Source organism: Colletotrichum destructivum, chromosome 7, assembly GCF_034447905.1.
Source record: "Colletotrichum destructivum chromosome 7, complete sequence".
In the NCBI taxonomy this organism is placed as follows: domain Eukaryota; kingdom Fungi; phylum Ascomycota; class Sordariomycetes; order Glomerellales; family Glomerellaceae; genus Colletotrichum; species Colletotrichum destructivum.
This window is the reverse complement of record NC_085902.1, coordinates 3,793,855-3,812,957: the sequence shown is the minus strand read 5'-3', so window position 1 is coordinate 3,812,957 and position 19,103 is coordinate 3,793,855. Positions and strand designations below refer to the sequence as shown.

At 53.7% G+C, this 19,103-nt stretch overlaps 6 protein-coding genes across 6 annotated transcripts; 4 read left to right on the top strand and 2 right to left on the bottom strand.

Moving 5' to 3' along the window:
• The first annotated feature begins 392 nt into the window (after nt 1-392).
• On the top strand, nt 393-3,154 carry CDEST_11729 (Putative AMP-dependent synthetase/ligase domain, AMP-binding, ANL domain-containing protein). The gene is made up of 9 exons (XM_062927885.1): nt 393-557; nt 664-789; nt 848-1,358; nt 1,410-1,476; nt 1,535-1,591; nt 1,654-1,701; nt 1,761-2,374; nt 2,438-2,635; nt 2,694-3,154. Exons 1-9 carry the CDS (start codon nt 548-550, stop codon nt 2,935-2,937), a joined length of 1,875 nt encoding a protein of 624 aa, XP_062783936.1. The 5' UTR covers nt 393-547; the 3' UTR covers nt 2,938-3,154.
• Nucleotides 3,155-3,355: 201 nt separating this feature from the next.
• On the top strand, nt 3,356-5,217 carry CDEST_11728 (Putative alpha-mannosyltransferase, nucleotide-diphospho-sugar transferase). The gene has a single exon (XM_062927884.1). It carries the CDS (start codon nt 3,536-3,538, stop codon nt 5,105-5,107), a length of 1,572 nt encoding a protein of 523 aa, XP_062783935.1. The 5' UTR covers nt 3,356-3,535; the 3' UTR covers nt 5,108-5,217.
• A 1,123-nt stretch (nt 5,218-6,340) lies between these two features.
• CDEST_11727 (uncharacterized protein) lies at nt 6,341-6,772 on the top strand (the record flags this gene model as incomplete). The annotated part of the gene is made up of 2 exons (XM_062927883.1): nt 6,341-6,396; nt 6,452-6,772. The coding sequence occupies 2 exons, from the start codon at nt 6,341-6,343 to the stop codon at nt 6,696-6,698; spliced, it is 303 nt and encodes a 100-aa protein (XP_062783934.1). The 3' UTR covers nt 6,699-6,772.
• A 235-nt stretch (nt 6,773-7,007) lies between these two features.
• On the top strand, nt 7,008-8,591 carry CDEST_11726 (Putative hem peroxidase, peroxidase, active, heme-binding peroxidase Ccp1). The gene is made up of 2 exons (XM_062927882.1): nt 7,008-7,755; nt 7,814-8,591. The coding sequence occupies exons 1-2, from the start codon at nt 7,136-7,138 to the stop codon at nt 8,463-8,465; spliced, it is 1,272 nt and encodes a 423-aa protein (XP_062783933.1). The 5' UTR covers nt 7,008-7,135; the 3' UTR covers nt 8,466-8,591.
• A 1,118-nt stretch (nt 8,592-9,709) lies between these two features.
• On the bottom strand, nt 9,710-10,858 carry CDEST_11725 (uncharacterized protein; the record flags this gene model as incomplete). The annotated part of the gene is made up of 1 exon (XM_062927881.1): nt 9,710-10,858. The coding sequence occupies one exon, from the start codon at nt 10,856-10,858 to the stop codon at nt 9,710-9,712; it is 1,149 nt and encodes a 382-aa protein (XP_062783932.1).
• Nucleotides 10,859-11,662: 804 nt separating this feature from the next.
• CDEST_11724 (uncharacterized protein) lies at nt 11,663-13,027 on the bottom strand. The gene is made up of 3 exons (XM_062927880.1): nt 12,640-13,027; nt 12,098-12,547; nt 11,663-12,036 (listed from the first exon to the last, which is right to left on the bottom strand). Exons 1-3 carry the CDS (start codon nt 12,884-12,886, stop codon nt 11,828-11,830), a joined length of 906 nt encoding a protein of 301 aa, XP_062783931.1. The 5' UTR covers nt 12,887-13,027; the 3' UTR covers nt 11,663-11,827.
• Between the last annotated feature and the right edge of the window lie 6,076 nt (nt 13,028-19,103).

Sequence of the window (19,103 nt, the reverse complement as noted above, 5' to 3'; positions counted from 1 at the left end):
GCGCCACCTCTCCGCGTCTACCCCAATTTTTGGTTTCCGCTAGCGGAGATAGTGTTGTGTATGACGGCGCCACGTCTGGGGTAACGGCGTACTTGGTGGCACACCTAAGGTAGTGGCCACCACTCACTCCCACTTCCTGCTGGGCTTCGCATGAAAAGCATCTGCCGGCTGTTCGTTTTGGGTAAGGGAACCTAGAAAAGCTGGGGGAGCTCGGCCAGTGCGGGAGCTCGGCAGACGGGAATGAGAACACCCAAACGCAACCGATTCAGCTCAAAGACCTCGGCAAAACGGAGATTTCATGGTCTCTGCGTCCCCCACGTTCCATAGGGGGCCCTGTTCCAAGGAAAGCTTTGAGCTTTTTGCCGGGGAAGATGGTCAAAAATGATATGATGCCGATTTGTCTCCGTTTCACAGGCCATCTCTTAACCCTCACAGCTCCAAGGTCCCTTTCTTCTGACGACGCGTAAATCTCTCCACGCATTAACCCACAACTGAACGAAAAGATACAGAAAGCTCGTCAGCGGGATACCGAGCGTTAGAAATAGCCATGGCACTTGGTGAGAGCTGACAGCATCTAGAGCCCCCAGTCGCGATCGGGGTCATTGGGAAACAATGACTACGACACGTTGCATTGGAACGCAATTTGAGCTGACTCTGTAGTAGTTGCAGCGGCCGCGCTTGCGGGAGGCGTGGCCTCTGGCATGTACCTTGATTCCAAGTATCATTTATCAAAGGACATCAGCACGCTCCGACGTCGTCGGGCAGTGACCAAAGCAATCAAAGACTCCGGTGAGAGTCTCGAGGCCCAATCTGATGAGTCCCCCGTACTGACCGGATTGATCGCCAGTCAAGGCAGGCCGCGTATCTCCGTTCTATATTTTCGAAGAATCGGTGCAAAGGCACCCTTACGACGAAGCTATCTGGACGCGAGACGGCAGCGTATCTTGGAAGGTAGCCTACGACAGATCGAACCAATACGCCCAGGTCTTCCTGTCTCATGGCGTGAAACCCGGTGATTTCGTCGCCTTGTTCATGCAGAACTCGCCGGACTTCGCTTTCGCCTGGGTGGGATTGCTCGCTATCGGCGCGGCCCCAGCCATGATCAACTACAACCTCGCCGGCAAGGCCCTCCTCGGGTGTATTGAGATCAGCACAGCCAAGTTGGTGGTCGTCGACGGAGGCCCGGACATTGCCGCCAAGTACGAGGATGTCCAAACTGAACTCGGCCTGAAAGGCATCAAAGTCATCAACATAGGACAAGAGAGACCGCACATCTACCAGATGGATCCTGTGCGGCCGGGAGATGAACTGCGAAGCTCAATGACGCCTGGCGATGCAATGGCCATGTTCTATACCAGGTAATTGCGCTTTTCATAGGGCCATCGCATGGTCTCGTCTGACAATCATAGTGGCACCACAGGTCTTCCCAAAGCCGTCACTTTGCCTGCCGCTGCCGCAGGTGGTTTGTCGTTGCCGGCAAGTTGAAATTCCTGCTCGTTTTTTTGTCTCTCCTTGCAGTGGCTGATCCGTGTAGAATGAACTTGGCTTTCATCCGGTGAATGGAAATCGGGAAAGATGCTACATATGCATGGTTGGTACAGCTCCGTGGTTTATCTGAAAAGCTCCCGACTGATATTCCGTTCGAATTGACAGCCATACTATCACGGAACTGGCGGCATTACAATGATATCACAAATCCTGGTAATTGCCTCATCTTTGAGACGCATCAAATCTGACAAACTGACCTGATCAATAATTAGTCCGGATCGACTGTTTGTATGGCACCCAAGTTCAGCGTCTCGAACTTCTGGGCCGACATCCGCGACTCCCACGCGACATGGTTTGTGTATGTTGGCGAGACACTCCGTTACCTTTTAGCAGCACCGCCCTCGCCGCGTGACAAAGATCACAGCGTCCACGCAGTGTTCGGCAACGGCTGCCGGCCTGACGTATGGAAACGCTTCCAAGACCGATTCGGCATCGATACCATATGCGAGTTCTACAACAGCACCGAAGGCGCGCTGGGTCTCCATAACCTGTCCCGCGGAGACTTCCTCGCCAACGCCATCGGTCACCATGGGCTATTGCTCCGTATAAAGTACAGAAACAAGATAGTCCCCGTCGAAGTCGATGCGGAGACTGGCCAGATCAGGCGAGACCCGAAGACGGGACTCGCTATCCGTGCTCCTTACGAAGTCGGCGGAGAAATCTTGACGGAGCATCCCGGTGAGCGTGCGTTTCCGGGCTACTTCAACAACGAGGATGCGACGAGCAAGAAGTTTGTCAGAGACGTCGTCAAGAAAGGTGACTGTTTTTATCGAACCGGGGACTCGATGAGGCGTGATGGCGACGGCAGGTGGTTCTTCCTGGACCGGTAAGTCTGTTGCGAGGGTTGGTCATCGTTGTTTTAAATGATTCTGCTGACACCGTGTTACAGTCTGGGAGATACGTATCGATGGAAAGGCGAAAACGTATCGACCGCAGAAGTCTCCGAGGTTCTTGGTAGCTACCCCGGAGTCAACGAAGCAGTTGTCTATGGTGTTCAACTTCCGGGGCACGACGGCAAGGCTGGCGCAGCTGCACTTGACATCACCCCGAGCCAGAAGTCGTCATTCGACTTTGCCGACTTTCTCAGGTAAGCAAAGTTTTCTTTCTCTTGGGAATATTGGCACAAAATTACTTACCCAACGCAGCTATGCCCGCGCTCGACTTCCAAGGTACGCGGTTCCCGTCTTCGTCCGCCTGCTGAACGAAGGGACAGCAACGCACAACAACAAACAGAACAAGGTCCCGCTGAAGAACGAAGGTGTGGATCCTAGCCAGGTTCAGGGCGGTGATCAAGTTCTCTGGATCGAGAAGCTCGGCAAGGGTAACACATATGTACCATTCACCCAGGACGATTGGAACAATCTTGGCATAGGAAGGGCAAAGTTGTAGTCATGATGAGCGAACCGCCCGTAAGCTGCATACATAAACCAGGTTGTCGAAGAAAGTGATGTGTGCCCCTTTCTGAGATACTGTTGAGAGATCACTACCTCGGAAGCTTTAACTACGACCGAGACTTCAGTAATTCTGCTAGGCCTACATTTACTTTGCGAGCTTTCGTGGTGGTCGGTCAGTGTCGTAGCGTCGCCTCAGAAAGATTTGTTTAACCACGTTGATATCACTCCTGAAGTCCTTCGCCAATGAAAGCTCGTGATAGTTGCCAAGTTGTCCAAGCCAACCCTCATGATGATCACCTGGAGCTGCAGGATGCGACGAACCCCGCATAACGCCGTCCTGCACCTGCAGCGGCACAGCACGCGGGGAACAACAACCCCTGCCGCCTTCACATGGGGATCAGCGGATTATGGGATGGCTTGGGCCGAGGCCGGCGGACAAGATATGAGATGAACCACGGGAATTGGCGAGTACGGATGATTCTTGCTATTTTTACAAAGGGATTCCCATCAACAGAGTGCGAATATCCCCAGCCGTCATCTTAGTCGTGCTGGTCGCTTCCAGCTGTTATCAGACAGATCGACATCACAGCAGCATGGCGGGTGCCAAGCGGACGCGCGTCGGCTTTGCTCTCTTCATTACATGGTTTCTGATATTGTTGTTCAGAAACAACGACACAGGCACCCAGTCGTCCCAATCGTCCAACGGCGGACCGCCGGAGGATTCGCTTAGAGACTCCCCTTTCGACGAGAATATCCCTCCCCCCAGTCGCAGCGAGAGTGGCATACTCGATGGTACACTTGACTCTCGGCCGCAGACGCAGCAAGCGCAGCTCATCCCCGATGCCCATAAGCTCACGGCAGCCGACGAGTTCATCCCCCATTTTGCCGCAGTCATAGACCTGAAGGGTATCTCTCAACAAGAAGCCCGTGCAGCGTGTACCTGGCCTGCGGAAACTTATGTCGATTTTCAGTTCTCCGACTCGCTGGAATGGGCCATCGAGGACCGGCCGGTTTTGGAGATCGAGCTACGCCGGCGAGAATGGCACGATTTCGTCCAAGGTCAGATGATCCCGTATGCGAGTGTCAAGGATCGATTCTCGGGCCGTGGGCTGGTCATTGTTGCGGGAAACGCGGACACAGTGATGCGTGTCAAGGTCATCCTGCGCCAGTTGAAGAAGCTTGGTTCCACGATCCCCGTTGAAATTCACTACTGGGACAATGAGATGGACATTGGAGCCATGGCGGACTTGAACGTATTGTACGAACCGATATACTACAACGACCTCTCCAAAGACCACAACATTGTCCACATCAAGAAAGACGGGATCTTTGGGATCAACTACCAGCTCAAGACGGCAGCTCTCCTAAACTCCAGATGGGCCGAACCTCTTTTGCTGGACTCGGACAACATTCCCGTCCTGGACCCGGCCATCCTCTACGATTCGCTTCAGTACACCGAGTACCACGCAGTGTTCTGGCCCGACATCGCGCGCACGCGGCCCCAGAACCCGACGTGGGCGATCTTCAACACCCCCTGCCGGATGGCCGAACACGAGCAGGAAAGCGGCCAACTGCTGGTGGATAAGAGGCGTTTCTGGTATCATCTTCAACTCGCCTCCTGGCTGAACAACGAACAGGGGAAATACTACAACGATTTCCTCCTGGGCGACAAGGACATGTTCCGCTTTGCATGGCATGCCCTGCGCACAACGTTTGGAAAGCCGAGGAAGTGGCTCACGAGCGTGGGGACGGAGAACGAGGGCTTCTACTGCGGCCACTCCTTCGCCCAATACCACCCAGACGACGGCCGCGTCGCGTTCCTCCACGGCGGGCTAGTCAAGACGGTGTCGCTCGAGGTCATGCGTTGGAACCGCGACGTCAAGGGGGGATACCTGCGGCATTACAAGAGGGCGTTGAGCGAGGAGAGCCCCGAGGTGAGCGTCAAAGTGGGCATCAAGTGGGATGGCGCCGCGTATATGCCCTTCCACTCCAACAAGCTTGCGGCAGCGCAGTGTACCGACATGTCCGACGTCGAGGCGAGGGATCTGAACGATCTTCTGCCTGGTTTCGAGCAGACGTTCCGCGAAATCGGCGGATACTGGCAACTGGACCAGGAAGACTCGACGAAGCTGGTCGAGGGCCGCCAGTTCGTTGACACACAGTAGCTGAACTTTGGTCGCGCGCGAGAATCATCGTGCCCAACAAAAAAACAAACAATAACATCAATAACGGATCGGGGTCAACGTTCGTTTCCCCTGATGATCCTCGACTGACCGGAGGGCTGAAGTATTAGCGTGAAGCACCGGCAGAGAAAGGGGGTCAAAGAACACACAACAAAGGACAAAGAGGGCTTAGCTTCTGCGACAGCTGCCATCTTGGGGGTCAGAGACACTCCCTTACGAGACAAACAGAGAATCCCACGAGGGAAATAGGGGGGTTGTCATCGCGGCAGCTCGCATTGGCCGATAGCGAGAATAGCCTATGGAACTTGACTTATTCCGGCCACTGAGAGCCCGGTTCGATGTCAACAGTCACAGGTTCACTAGTTAAGGCGGCGCAATGTCATGAAGGCTTGGCATGGCAGTCCGGGGTGGAACTCTTGTACCATGAGGCCGTTGCAAGAAATTGGACGCCCACCAGGGGGAAGGGAGGGGGCAATGATTAGTACATGCAGTCTTTCGAGGTGAAGGCCGCGGTTGCTTGTAAGTAATGGGAATGCTGCCTGAGTTTGGTATCTGGGTTTACCTGCTAAAGTATCGTTCTCACGCATCATAGAGAAGGTTACTCAGGACGACTACGAAAAGAGAGTCTGTCAAGAGATTTGTCTTATGTTACAATTTCGAAATAGCGGCAGAGTTATTGAACGGCCCGGTTCATCGGCGCATCATTCAAGCGTTGAAGATTCCAAGACAGAACCAGACGACGAAAACTAACGTCCCTGCGGTTTCCAAGGAAGAAGTGTGGGGGGAGAAAAAGCAATATCGAGCTCTACGACGCTCGTGTTCGCTCAACTTTCAAGCACACCACCTTGACTCATCATACTTGGATGTTTCAGAGGAATTTCCATCGCGAAGGAGTGTTGTTACGCGCAGAGAGGCATTGGATTAGCGGGCGAACTATCGTCCTCCGATGAACCGCAACGCACAAGTCACACCTCGCGTCCTTTGTTGAATGCCCAGTCGCTTCATTACCCCTGAACAGAGATTACAGTTCCTTAACTCGATCGACGCTGGTTACCGAAATAGGCAAGGTGGCCTCGGATGATGCTTGGTTGACGATTGCATCCGGCCTAGACTGGGAAGCCAAGTTAGCAGGCCGGTAATTTCGTGCGTCCAGCCATGTAGCCATGCGTTCCTGCATGTCTTGCAACATGGGGCGATAAGTGCATGGATACGAACATGATGGAAGAAGGAGAGAAGAAGAAGACGACGCCATACCGTCAGGATTCTCGTACGTATAATCGCCAAGCCTGTCATACCTCCCCCCAACTGACTAAACACACCGTGCAGAGGGGCCACAGATGCGGTCGAAGAGACTCGTGACCAAAGCAAGAAACCAGGAGAGGACGGGTACTCTATGGATTACCTTCAAGTCAAGGTCACCACACAGACCTCGTTGTTTCCCACCACCGCCGCCGCCTCGCTCACCGTCATTGTAGCCACCGCCATCCACCGGCCTGGACGTCCAATCACGCGCGGGTCAATTGGCGTTCGACTGTGCAAGGCTTCGGGGAGGCGGAGTGGACGCTCATTGTAGCTCGGACTGGGCCCAATTCCTGTCCGGGCCGGTTAGTTCAATACGAGAGGATGGCAGCGAGCCCATGGCGAAAGAAGCAAGCGTTTGTCATATCAACATGAACGGCGCCGAGACGCCCCGGTGTTAGTCACTTGTCGGCCCAACTGCCCATCCCCACAATGAAGCTCCATGATGGCTTCCTGCGCCAAGAATAGACTGGTAGACGAGCCGAGAGTCAAATTCTTGTCGTTAGATCCAGGAGCTATCGATGGGGGATATAATGAGGCAGAGACGTCCGGTCTTTCTGACAAGTTGGGCCATCAGGATACGCCTCATCACTCACTCCCTTCATCTCTCACACTCATTTCATAGTCTTTGCTTTTCCCTAGCCTTTTGAGTATCACTCTTACACACTCTTTTTCACGTGTGATACTCCCCACAATCGTTTATCAACAATCATGCGCGTGTCCCTCCTTACCGCCGCCCTCGCGGCCGCCCCCGTCCTCGCCTATCCCGGCATGAAAAACACCTTCTCCGAGATCCGATCCCGTGCAGACAAAGACGGCAACGGCGCCGACGAGGGCGACTCCAACGAGCTCCTCGGCGACCTCGTCACCCTCGACGACTCCAAGCTTACCCCGGTCGGGAAGAGCGTCAAGCAGCTCCTCACAGGATTCGACAAGCCCGAGAGCGACGTGGCCTATTCCACCTCTGCCCGCGGCGGGAACCTCGCCGCCAAGGGCTCCGCGGCCTGCGCTGCCGACACCTGCTGCATCTGGCGATATATTTCAAACGACTTGCAGGCCGCCTTCAGGGGCCAGTCAGGCCGTTGCACCGACTTTGCCCGTGCCGCTATCCGTCTGGGATTTCATGATGCCGGCGGTTGGTCCAAGAGCACCGGGGACCTTGGAGGTGCCGATGGCTCAATTATCCTGTCGTCTGACGAGATGACTCGTGGAGAGAACAGAGGTCTTGAGGAGATTGTTGCGCAGACCCAGGTCTGGTACAACCAGTATAAGCAGTTCGGCATCGGCATGGCCGATCTCATCCAATTCTCCGCCAACGTTGCCACCGTCGTGTAAGTCCCTGAGATTTGGTCTCTCGACGATTTTATTACGTACTAACCAAATATTCAGTTGCCCTCTTGGACCTCGCATCCGCACCTTCGTGGGCCGCAAGGACTCTTCCGCCCCTTGCCCGGAGAACTTGCTTCCTCCCGTGACCGGCTCCGCCGATTTCTTGATCCAGCTATTCGAGAACAAGACGATCAAGGCCCACGGCCTCACGGCCCTCATTGGCGCCCATACCACCAGCCAGCAGCGGTTCGTCGACCCCAGCCGCGCCGGCGACCCGCAGGACAGCTCCCCGGGTGTCTGGGACGTCAAGTTCTACAAGGAGACCCTCGGATCCGCCCCGGCTCGCGTCTTCAAGTTCGCCAGCGACGTCGTGCTCTCCAGAGACCCTCGCATCAGCTCCGAGTTCCAGGCTTTTGCCGGCCCAGGGGGACAGTCCCACTGGAACGAGGACTACGCCCGGGAGTACATCCGCCTCTCCCTCCTCGGCGTCAACAACATCAACGACCTGACCGAGTGTACCAAGGCCCTGCCCGCCCGCTCCGGCAGCACCTTCAACGCCCCCGACCAGGCCGCCCTCGACAAGTGGCTCGCGACCAAGGACCGCGTTGCCAAGATTGCCGACGAGCTGCGGAACGGCGGCAACATCAGCAACCTCATCACCTCCGTGCTGGGATGGCTCAGGGGCATCTTCGGTCTCAGGTTTATGTTCTAGAATACAGTCGTTTCCTTTCGTTTTGTTGTTGTTGTCAAGCAGTCAAAGGGGGGCGGCAAATAGAGGCGTACAGGCGTGCTTTGGTACACAAAACTGCCTTTACACGGCAACAGTAGATACAACCACCTAATGTCTATACTTAATTTCGCGTCGTTTTGCAATGTCTCCGGTTGGTTTCCTTGCCTTGGTGTTTATGTCGACTACCGTTAATCACCTTTCAGGGTAGTCTCAGCAAATCCAAAGCTTTTGCGTGAGATGTGAGTTAATAAATAACCACGAAAACACAATATTCCTCTACAACCATCCCAACTTGTGTATTTTACGAGACGTGGACCGCATTAAATTCATGCAATATCGTCGCCCACCGCGTCCCCGAAGCCCAATGTTGTGGGTCGCAGTCAACGTCCCCAGTCGCCCTTGTGGTCTAGCGGTATGATTCTTCCTTAGGGTCAGGTCAATAACATCGTGAGATGTTAGATTGATCCGTCAACTCAATGGAAGAGGTCCCAGGTTCGATCCCTGGCAAGGGCCCTCTCATGAGAGCACCAACGCGAGATGTGTGCTCAGTTTCCTTTTTGTTTTTGCAAAAATCTGGAGAAGACTATTATTTATTGGCAAGATGATTAGGACAAACACAAAAGTCAGCCAGCCCTCACTTATTGACGGAGACTTTAGCCAGAAAGACCCAACTTTGGCTAAGTTGTCCTCCGTGTATCTGGCAAGGCGTGAGTGACTCCATCTCTTTTCAACGTAGTCTTTGTCCACTCAACAAGTGGTTGTCTCCAAACACACCGAGGTAATCTGCGCGACATCGTTGATGTTTACCTTGACAACATCAGTAGAAGTAAATCTAACAGCGAGATTCTGCTAATGTTTCATTGCCTTTTGCAACTTGCAGCACCAGCATGGACTATTCCACCAATGAATGGAGTAGGTAAAGCATATTCCAGAACTAACAGGCACATCATCACAACCATGCGGTTCGAAAACGTCAAAAAAGCCTGAAGGCATATTTATTGCGGCCTGGCCGCAATACTAATGAGGTAGATATGTTGAAACGCTACCAAACACTAAACAGAAGGCACCAAACTGAAAGCGAAACGCTGTACAGAGAAAAAGACGAGATAGACGCATAAGATAGGTCAAGCCATCATTCCGCATGCCATTCCTTGTGCCCGAAATACTCTTTGTGGCTTCATCTATTCCATTTGATTCCCAAGCTGCATCGCCAAAGAGAAATTCAATTACTTCCAATGGTTCACACTCTCGTATGACTTGACAGGCTCTCCTCGAGCGGTAAGGAGCGGTCCGTCATGCTCCACGAGCGTGGTGCTATTGACGTCGAAACAATGGCTCTTGAGCTTGTCAGTGCAGAGAGAATGCAACGTCCTCTCCGAGATGTCACAGTACATCATGTCGATGTAGGAGACAATGTCGTAGCCAGCCGAGTTCGGATCTTCGCAGACTTCGCGCGCAGTCTGTCCGTCAAGCTGGGTGACAATGAGCCTTCCGGGGTCCATGTTGGAGTTCTGTCTCTTGCCGAGCTTTCGAGGCCCGGGACGGTTGTTGCGGTGGTCGTGCTTGTTCTCGCCCTGGCCAAGATAAACACTCTTGTCGTAGACGTGTTTGTCGAGCGCGCGGTCGGGATCCTCGTCGGCGCCCTCGTCGGCGCCCTCGTCGGCGCCATCTCTCGTGTACTTCAAAGGGGGGTCAAAGAAAGGAATCCACCCGTCGGGAAGGAGGTTTCCCCAGATAGAGAACCGCGGCGTGCTCTGACACAGGTACGGGTAGCCCTTCTCCGGGTACCGGGAATACAGGTCAAGTTTGGATTTCGCGGGGGCTAGATCGTTCAAATGGAAGCTCATGGCTTTGGCGTTGATGCCGCCGGTGTGGTCTCCATCAAGCCAGACACAGCTAGTCTTGAAACGTGTGTCGCCTAGCTCTCTGTCGCTGTAGTACCACGACTGACCGCAGATTCTACCGGTATCTCCGTAGAAGGTGGAGGTGGTGCCACCATTCGAAACGGTGATGGATGAGATGCAGATGGCATCCTCGTCGTGGTTGCTCAGCATGATATACGAGGGATCCGCAGCCCTGTTGCCGTTCTGGTTGTGCTTGACGACGATTTGGCCCTTTTTGTCTCCCTTGGAACCGGCCGCCATCTTTTGGTTCTTGCCGGGGCGGAATTGCCCGATGCGATTTCCGTAGTCGTCCCAAAGGGCTATGTGAGGAATCTTGCCGCCAGCGCTTTTGGTCTTCGCATGGTCCCCTGTGGTGATGGCGACGAGAGTGGCTGCGTCGTTCCTGCTGGGCATCGCCGCGTTGATGGCAAAGCTCGCAACTGCAAAGGTAGCCGCAACATCCATGATGAACCCAACGGCTTGGATAACCATTTTGGCGGTTTGCTGTTGATGGATCGAAGTGCGGACGATGAACGAGAGCCGAATGTGAAAACTGCTTGGGGAATGACGAGCTGGGCTCTTTGGGTGCCTTGTACAGCCACAAAATTCGAGGGTTGTTCCAGTATCAGCCAGAGGACAAGTTAAACTTTCGGTGTTGTTTCTGTTTCTTTCACTTGCGTTCTCAAAACTTCAGAGTCTGTCTGATAAAGTATTTGAGTGTTTGTGAGTTCGAGGGACGTGTACAAAGCGGTGCTGAAGCGTGGGTTACACAAGTTTGAATTTCTTCACTTTCAAACCAGCTATATATAATTTTCTGCGTACTCGTTTGTAAATTGCAGCAGGGTCAGGGATCTTGATCTTCTAATGATTCACAATGATACACAAGAGTTGGGAGCAGAGCAGCTGTGTTTCCTCCTGGCTTGGTACCATCACTACTACTGTATTGATGGATCGACCTTGTTCAAAATGAGGCCGGAGAAAGTGAATCCGCCGATATCTAACAACAACAATCTCTTCGTAACCTGATGGCAGAGTACATATTCGGAGCCAGAAGCCAAGAAGCAGTGATTCGAGTTATGAAGGGACGGAAGAATCTCGGTGTCAGTGAATGCTGAGTATGGGAAGGGCAGCCTAACTTGGAAACACGCGAAGTTGATTCCGCCCGCACATCAGCAGTGATGCTCAAGACTGGTGTAAGTGAACTAAGCCACCGCAGGTTGCTGCCAGCCGTTTCAGATCAGGGGAGCAAAGAAAGCATGGAGATGGTGAATGAATCGGTACACTGGGAAATAGCAGTTGTTCTCGTGACAAATAAACTCGTTCATCATCAGCTCTATCCAAGGGTTTACAACCACGGGATCTCGCCTCTCATGCAATAAATAGCCATCCGCTAACGAAGGCGTTGAAAATACAATGTCTTGTGAAGACTACACAATCACCATTGGGAGCACCCCGCGCAACTCAGTTGCGAACTTCTCCCAAGGGAATGTTCATTCCGTGTCTCCCCTGGTATTGCGATACCTCGGCAGGCTTCCACCCGCCGCGCTGCAAGAGACCCTCGTCCTCCAGCCGGAAGACTTCAACCTTCAGCGGCCGGCAGCACTTGATCATCTCCTCCTCGCTATCCTCACCAAACCCCCAGAGAGACAAGTCGCCGCCGGGGCAAGTACCTGTTGCAGTCAGCCAACAACGTCGCACAGCTGGTAGAGGAACAACCCAAAAAAAACTCACTCAGCGCCATCAGCAAGTCCTGCTCCGCCAGGAACTCGATGTGGTCCCCGGGCTGCGCCGGGCAAGGGTTCATGAAGTACCGCCCCTTGTCGTCCAACCCTGTGACCTGGAAGATGTTGATCACGTCATGCACGTCGCCCTCGTTCAGCCCATAAGGCAATACCGCGCGGGTCAGGTTCGAGTGGCACTGGAAGTCGTAGCTGCCGCCGCTGAGGACGGTGTTGATGTAGGGATCGCACCGCGTGCCGAGCAGGTCGTGCACGCGTCCCCCATGCTCGTCCTCGCCGTACCAGTCGAGTGAGTCCTTGATAATGGTCGCCAGGGGCCGCATGTAGGGCAGATTGGACCACAGACGGTCGCCCGTGGAGACGTGGCTTGCATGCAGCTGCTTCGTGCGGCTCGCCCAGAAGCGCTCGCGGGGGTTGTGTGCGTTCCAGATGTTCAGGTCACCTGGTCTCGTCAGTAAGCATGTGGGAGCTTCCGGAACTAGGGCGTAGTAGGAGTCGAGGTTCTATCCAGCGGAGAGGGTGTGAGTGGCTCACCGACTTGAGGACCCTCGGGCGTGCTGATCCTCACGATGGAGCCTGCCGGTGCTCTCCATGCCCGTCCGGAGCGAATCGGCAAAGTGAACTGTTCGACTAGGACTCGTGGCGCTTGTTGCGCAGAATCGTACAGCGCCTTGTCGACTGTGAGCACTGAGCCAGCAGTCGGGAGATATGCCGGAACCGGCTTCGGGATCGGCTTCCGATCTCTAAGTCGTTGGGCGGGGTCGAGGCCGACGGCGGACATTGTCAAATCGAAGTAATACGCTTGGACTGGGCGTAATCACTGGAAAATGAAGCAAGAGACGTGGCAAGCAAGACCTGGGTCAAGGTGAATCCTTAAATCGTAAGTCACTCAGCGCATATCGACTGGATCAATGGGTTGAATGAACCCCGCTTGAATGAAGACTTACTTACGTAAAGGGAGTTTAGATAGATAGTCCAAGCAACAAATGCCGAGGATGAGGTGACGCCGATGCCGCTCCTCCACCATCTCCGCCATCTCCACCCTCAAATCGTCGGTGATTGACTCCGATCAACGATTCTCACTCAGTCAGCCTTTGAAATTGGTTGTCTGGTTGTTTGCACAGCTGCGCTCAACAAAACTTGGTAGTTGGGCACACTAGCTAGCATTTTTTATCACAAACTTGATTTATCATTAACAACAGACAGTTTTCACTTCATACCACGCGATAAAACATGAAGAAACAAATACCAACAAAAAAGAAACCGGCGTAGTAGGACTTAGGTTGTAGTCGCAACTGGTTCATCAGGTGCTGGTAGCAAGAAAAATGAAACACATCGCGAAGTAGCTTCTTCGTGACCAAATTGCCTCGTGGCGGAATCGAACCGCCGATCTTCTCATGACACCAGTATTACTAGTGAGACGCTATACCACTTAGCCAACAAGGCTTGCTCAACACGAAGAGGATGCTGGCTATAGACTGCAGATGCAGGGATGGTGATGTGGGCCATGGTTGACTCGTCCGGAGCAATCCGCTGAAGGATAAACTCAGACAGAGTCCCTTCACCTGACAGTATCATGTGGGAACTTAGATTAGAATAAAGCGTTACTGAACACACTTTATCCGGCAGGGCATTAGAGTGACGGTTCATGACTCGAATCGTCCAAAGTTGGCCGAGGGGCTGCAGCTGTACATGAGATGCTTAAAGTGTGTAATGGAAATCAAGCATGGCATTTCAGGCCTGGCCAAGTCTTCTTCACTCCGAAACAGCTCACTTCTTGAAGCATAATCTCATCGAACAAACCCAGGACCTGGCCTGTGGCGGTAAGTATCGGTAAAGCATTGTTACAGGTCCAGCTAACATTCACAGCGTTCAATCTTACCCATCAAGGCAGACTAACTTGGCACGAGGGCTTTTTCCAGTTACACGAATACACGAATACCCATCTTTGCAATATTTTGCTTTCCATATGAGTTATTTTTACTCCCAAGCACTTTCCGCTTCGTGGTTCTTGTGGGACAGATTGCGTACGCATATACCAAATTTCTGACAGGTGATGAGAGAGTCCTTGCCGTATATGCATCGACACGGAGACAGAAGACTAGGAACTGGGGGAGCAGTAACGAAAAAGTGACTCTACAGCAGATCTACAGCAGACCTACAGTAGAGATCATACTGTTTTGCAACGTGAAAGATTCCTAGACCAGAGTCGGTGCCAAAGACAAGGACTTGGTGATCTGATTTTCCCCAGCAGAGAGATGGCTGTCACATCATGTTCATAGGCCTCTCAATAGACGCTGAGAAGGGCGCGGGTAACTTACAGGCAGCCTCAATCTTGTCTGTCTCACTCGCAAACTCATCTATCTGCCCCAACTCGCGGCACCTTCTGTTCTTTCATGCGATTCTCCTGTCGTAGGTGCCGCAGCCACGAGAAGCCGCCGTTTTCAGCCATGCTCCATCCATCGGCAGTGTCACTGTCGTCTCCGCCCCTGACACGGCACGATGTGACGCTGCAGAACCGCAAAAGCCGCATCACTTTCTCCCTCTTGAAGCGAAAGAGGTCTGTATGAACTTGCTACGAACTGGTATAATGTGGTTGCGGAACTGGCCGGGTTTGGTGTTGCTGATGTTACTGACAGCAAGCAGGGGCTGCCGTCTAGTTCCAAAGCAACGCATGTCGGTTGTAACAAGGAAGAGTCAACAGGAAAATCTGGAACGCAAGTCCCGGACCAAGCCGAAGCCCATCGGAAGTATGATAGAGGCTCTGGAACACGGCTTCATGCTCGCTGAGGGCTGCAGCAATCCCTTGGTGATATCAAAGGCGGATATATCCTCAGCCTCCAGGACCGAGTCAGCACCCCCCCCCCCCGGGCGTCGGGTCCTTTATCCTCGAAAAGCTAAATCGCATTTCAAAACCCCCCCAATTCCTCGCTAATGTCCGTGTTTGGTCACCTCGCATCGCCGAATTTTCGATATCTCTTGGGCGAGCTATTCGACGAAGTTCTGTTTCGGGCCGATTCCATATTATCGTCAACCGTCACATCTAGTCCCGTGAACCTTTTCATAGAAACAGTACGTAAGCAAAACTCTTTTGGCTGGTGGCAGCAGAGCAGTTCACACAGCATCCCGAATGTTCTACCGCGCTCCGAACCAACATTCTAATCGTATATTCCGGCGCTGCCGTGGCGGCGTTGCCACAAAGAGCCTGGCCTAGACTCGCCGGGCAAAACCCTCCATCATAACGCTTACGACCTCGGAACAAGGGGCACCATGTCTTCGGGGCAGACTCCGGCACGGCGCATCCTATCACGGCACAGCTAGAGCGTTCGGTTACGATTAGGCAGCCATGTTCATGGCGTTGTAGGGGCAACCAGGCCACCAAGACGATGACACGGGTCGCGGAGTCTCCCAGCCTGTCTGCACAGACCGCAGAAGCGTATTAGTCCGAGTGACAGGATGAAGCATCGTCGAGACACCTGATGGCGAGACGGGCTGGGGTATCGCATGGCCGAGTCTGGAAGCTTCTCCTGTTGTTTCCTTGCCAGCAATGACTCGAAAGGCAGAGAGAGGGACAGAGAGAGTGACAGCGTGGGAAAGCCAGAGAGAGCGAGAGAAAGCGAGAGAAAGGCTATCCCACGGAACACACAAGAGGAGTCAGGCTAGAGCATAACAGCAACGACGAATCGCGAGATCTCGGATGCGGGGTCCGCACGCCAAGCAGGAGGGCCTAGACCGGCCAAGCCACTTCTCGTCATTCGCGGGAGGGAGGGTTTCGCTGGGCTCGTCGCGTGGGGGCGGGCCTGTCGTGTTTGGCGCTGACTGGAAGTCGTCTTTGAGACGAGAGACCCTGAAGTCCCTGAGCAAACGGACGCCGGAATGGCTGTCGCGTACATACCGGTGAAACTAGAAGTGGGATTCTCATCCTGGCCGTCCTTTGCTTTGTGAGATCGCTCCCTGCCATGTGCGTTACGCGTCGGTTTTTTTTTTTTTTTTTTTTTTTTTTTTGGTGTAGCAGAAGCAGAAGCAGAAGCAGCAGCAGCAGCAGCACAGACGCCTGAGCCTGAGGGGCGGGATCAGAGCAGCCAAGAGGAGCTTTGAGGAGAGCCAAGAGGAAGAGAAGAGGACGAGGTGGAGGCCGGCCCATCAAACAAATCCATAACGACGCGAGGCGACGGGACAAGAGGCCCGGCAATTGCGCACATCACGCAACGCTGGCCGCAGTACTAATCAACATGAAGTAACGCTAGATCGCCCAAAGCATGAGGGGGATGGAGTAATAAGCTTCGGCTCGCTTGGTTAGCTTGCGAGTCCAGGCTCCCTCATGGGCTTTTGCATAGAATCCCCTCTCTCTTCCCCCCTCCCCCTCACACTCGCTTCCCATTGAATAGTATTCAGACGGGATAACTCCCTCCCAGTCTATATCCTACCGGGTACGCACGGTTTAACAAAAATGAAAGAAAAAAAACTCTAAAAAACAACAACAACAACGGAGCTTGGTCCGGGTTGGCGAGGCGAGAGAAAAGAGGCAATCGTGTGGATCGTGAAGGAGGGGGCTGAGTTGACGGTTGGTCTATAAGTACAGACCCAGGACCAGCACCCCCCCGGTACTCGCCATCGTTGTACTCCCAGACGCCCTCTAGATGAAACCGAAATCTCCTAGTCTAGTTATCGAGGCCCTTGCAAGAAGGCTCACGCCAGATCAGCTTCTGCTCAGTGCCTTCTCTCCCGCCGGCTGGGAACCCTTACGAGACCGATCACCCCGGCCAGGTCAGGCCCAAGGGCCACGATGTCGACATCGACGGCACAACAAAGAACCTGCGGCGGCGTCTAGCTCGCTAACAAGGTTACCTTGATGGTTGAACCCTAGCCCAAGCAACAACGCCTTCAGCCGTCGCGTTTATGCGCGCTCGTGAGTGTGTCACTGTGTGTATTTGTGTGTGAGCGTGTCTGCCACAACAGCAAAGTGTTGCGCAGCAATTCGGGTTTCTTGCATTGCCCCATGCGTGCAATATCAGGCTGTGCTATTCCCACGAGGGCCAGGCAGGCAATTCCCAGGTTCCGAGGTCCCCAACTCCTGCGGCGCACCCGAATTATAGCGACAATTAGAACTGACGGCGGCGGCGGCGATGGCCGCACACGTAGGTACACGTACTACCGGAGACCGGTTCTTGGTTCCCGGTCCGCGCCGGTCGTCAGCCTAGGATGTCGATCGACGAGTCGACAGGTTGGACGACACGTGTGATCAGGCCAGGCGCGTTGATCCGAAGCTCGGGAGACCTTTCTATTCGGGCAACGATTTCCCATGTCGGGCCGGGTGAGGAGCCCACAGTATGCCCTCCCGTTGGCAGATTGGGCCTTTTGCTGCCTCACCAAAAGGGCTGGCTGGCTGGCTGGCCGACCGCTGATGTGTACGGGAAAACTTGGAGTAAAATCGCTCACTGGGGGGAGGGACTGATGAAAGCCGGAATGGAGCGAGGGGATCTGCGAATTAATATGGCCCTCACGGGCTATAGCCTCTACATACGGGGCCGCCGCCCCATGAAAAAATTCATGACGACAAAACGATGGCGATGCCGAAAAAAAGTGACAAAGTGATGATGGGATTCTGCCCTCCTCGCTTCACTCCCGTCAGATGTCGGTGCCCGGGGCCAGATAGGGGGAAGTCAGGTCAGGTTGGATCGAGACGTCCTCTAACAGTCCTGCAACTGACAGCGAGCCAAGGAGCTTGGGACCATGAGATGGAGAGTTACAGCTAGCTAGGTACGGAGCTGTGAAGGAGCATTAGAGTGCGGCGGCTTTCGCATCCAGTCATCCAGTCGTTGACACCCCCCCCCCCCCCCCCCCCCCAATGGTCGGTCAATGGATGATGGATGATGGATGATGGAAACCCAGAGACGGGCGCCGGGATAGCTAACCAGCCTAACCTACCTTTCTTTGGAAGGCAAATTTTGCAGCCAGGGAGGAGGACGGGGGTTCGTTCGTTCGTTCTTCTGTTTGTGCACAGCTCCACCCAAGATGAGTCTGTGTACTCTGTATACGAGGACCTAATTCGGATATTGTGATTTGATTATTGCTGCTGCCCGCCCGCCTGCCCGCCTGCCTGCCAGTCGTTCAGTCAGTCTGCAGCAAGCCAGTCGTCAGTCGAGAGAAGAAGGGCAATGATCGTCTGCAAAAAGCTCGTATTGGGCGACGAGACATACATTCCCATTCCCAGCAGACGCGCCCAATCCAATGGGAACCGTTGGGGGGGGGTTCAGATCGACGGTCTGTAAATATTTTCTTTTCTGTTTCTCTCCCGCTTGTGTGCCTTTTGCCCTTTGCCTGTTGGCAACGGCGGCGGCGGCGTCGCACTGCAATGTCTGATTTAGGAAACATGATAATGAAGGTCGCACCATGCAGAGATGCGAAACAGGGCGAATAGCCTCGCATGTCTCTGAGGTCCGAGGCTGAGTGAGACATGCAACACCAAGATACGCACACACTCTCGCGCCCAAAGGGAATTTGAAATTGAAGGAAACCTGGGGGGCCGTTTGTGCCCAGGCACGCCAAGCAAGGGTTCCAAAATGGCAGCTCAAAGGACCAGCCCAACATGACGCCAGGCCGCAAATTCACCACGCCCTGTAAGTTGGGCGTGTCGATCGATGTCCTCGAATGGATGGGGACGGGTAGGTAGGACGGGGGCCGAACAAAATCAATTTTGAAATTTAAAAATAAAAATAAAAATGAAAATATTGAAATTTCGTTTCTCTTGATTCCTACCCAATTGTCAAACATGCAGCACAAGAAAGAAAGGCCATCAAACAAGTCCGATTGCTGGCGATGTAGGATCTTTCAGATATTTTGTTCGTCCATACGGGAGTAGAATAGGTACTGTTTCTGAAACACAGACAATCTGTTCTGGAATCCTATTAATAGTGGCGGTATCCTGGAGCGTACCCAGGAAGCCCTGCCCGACGGGAGATGGACGGGCAAGGCGAAAATGCGTTTAAAGCCCCATC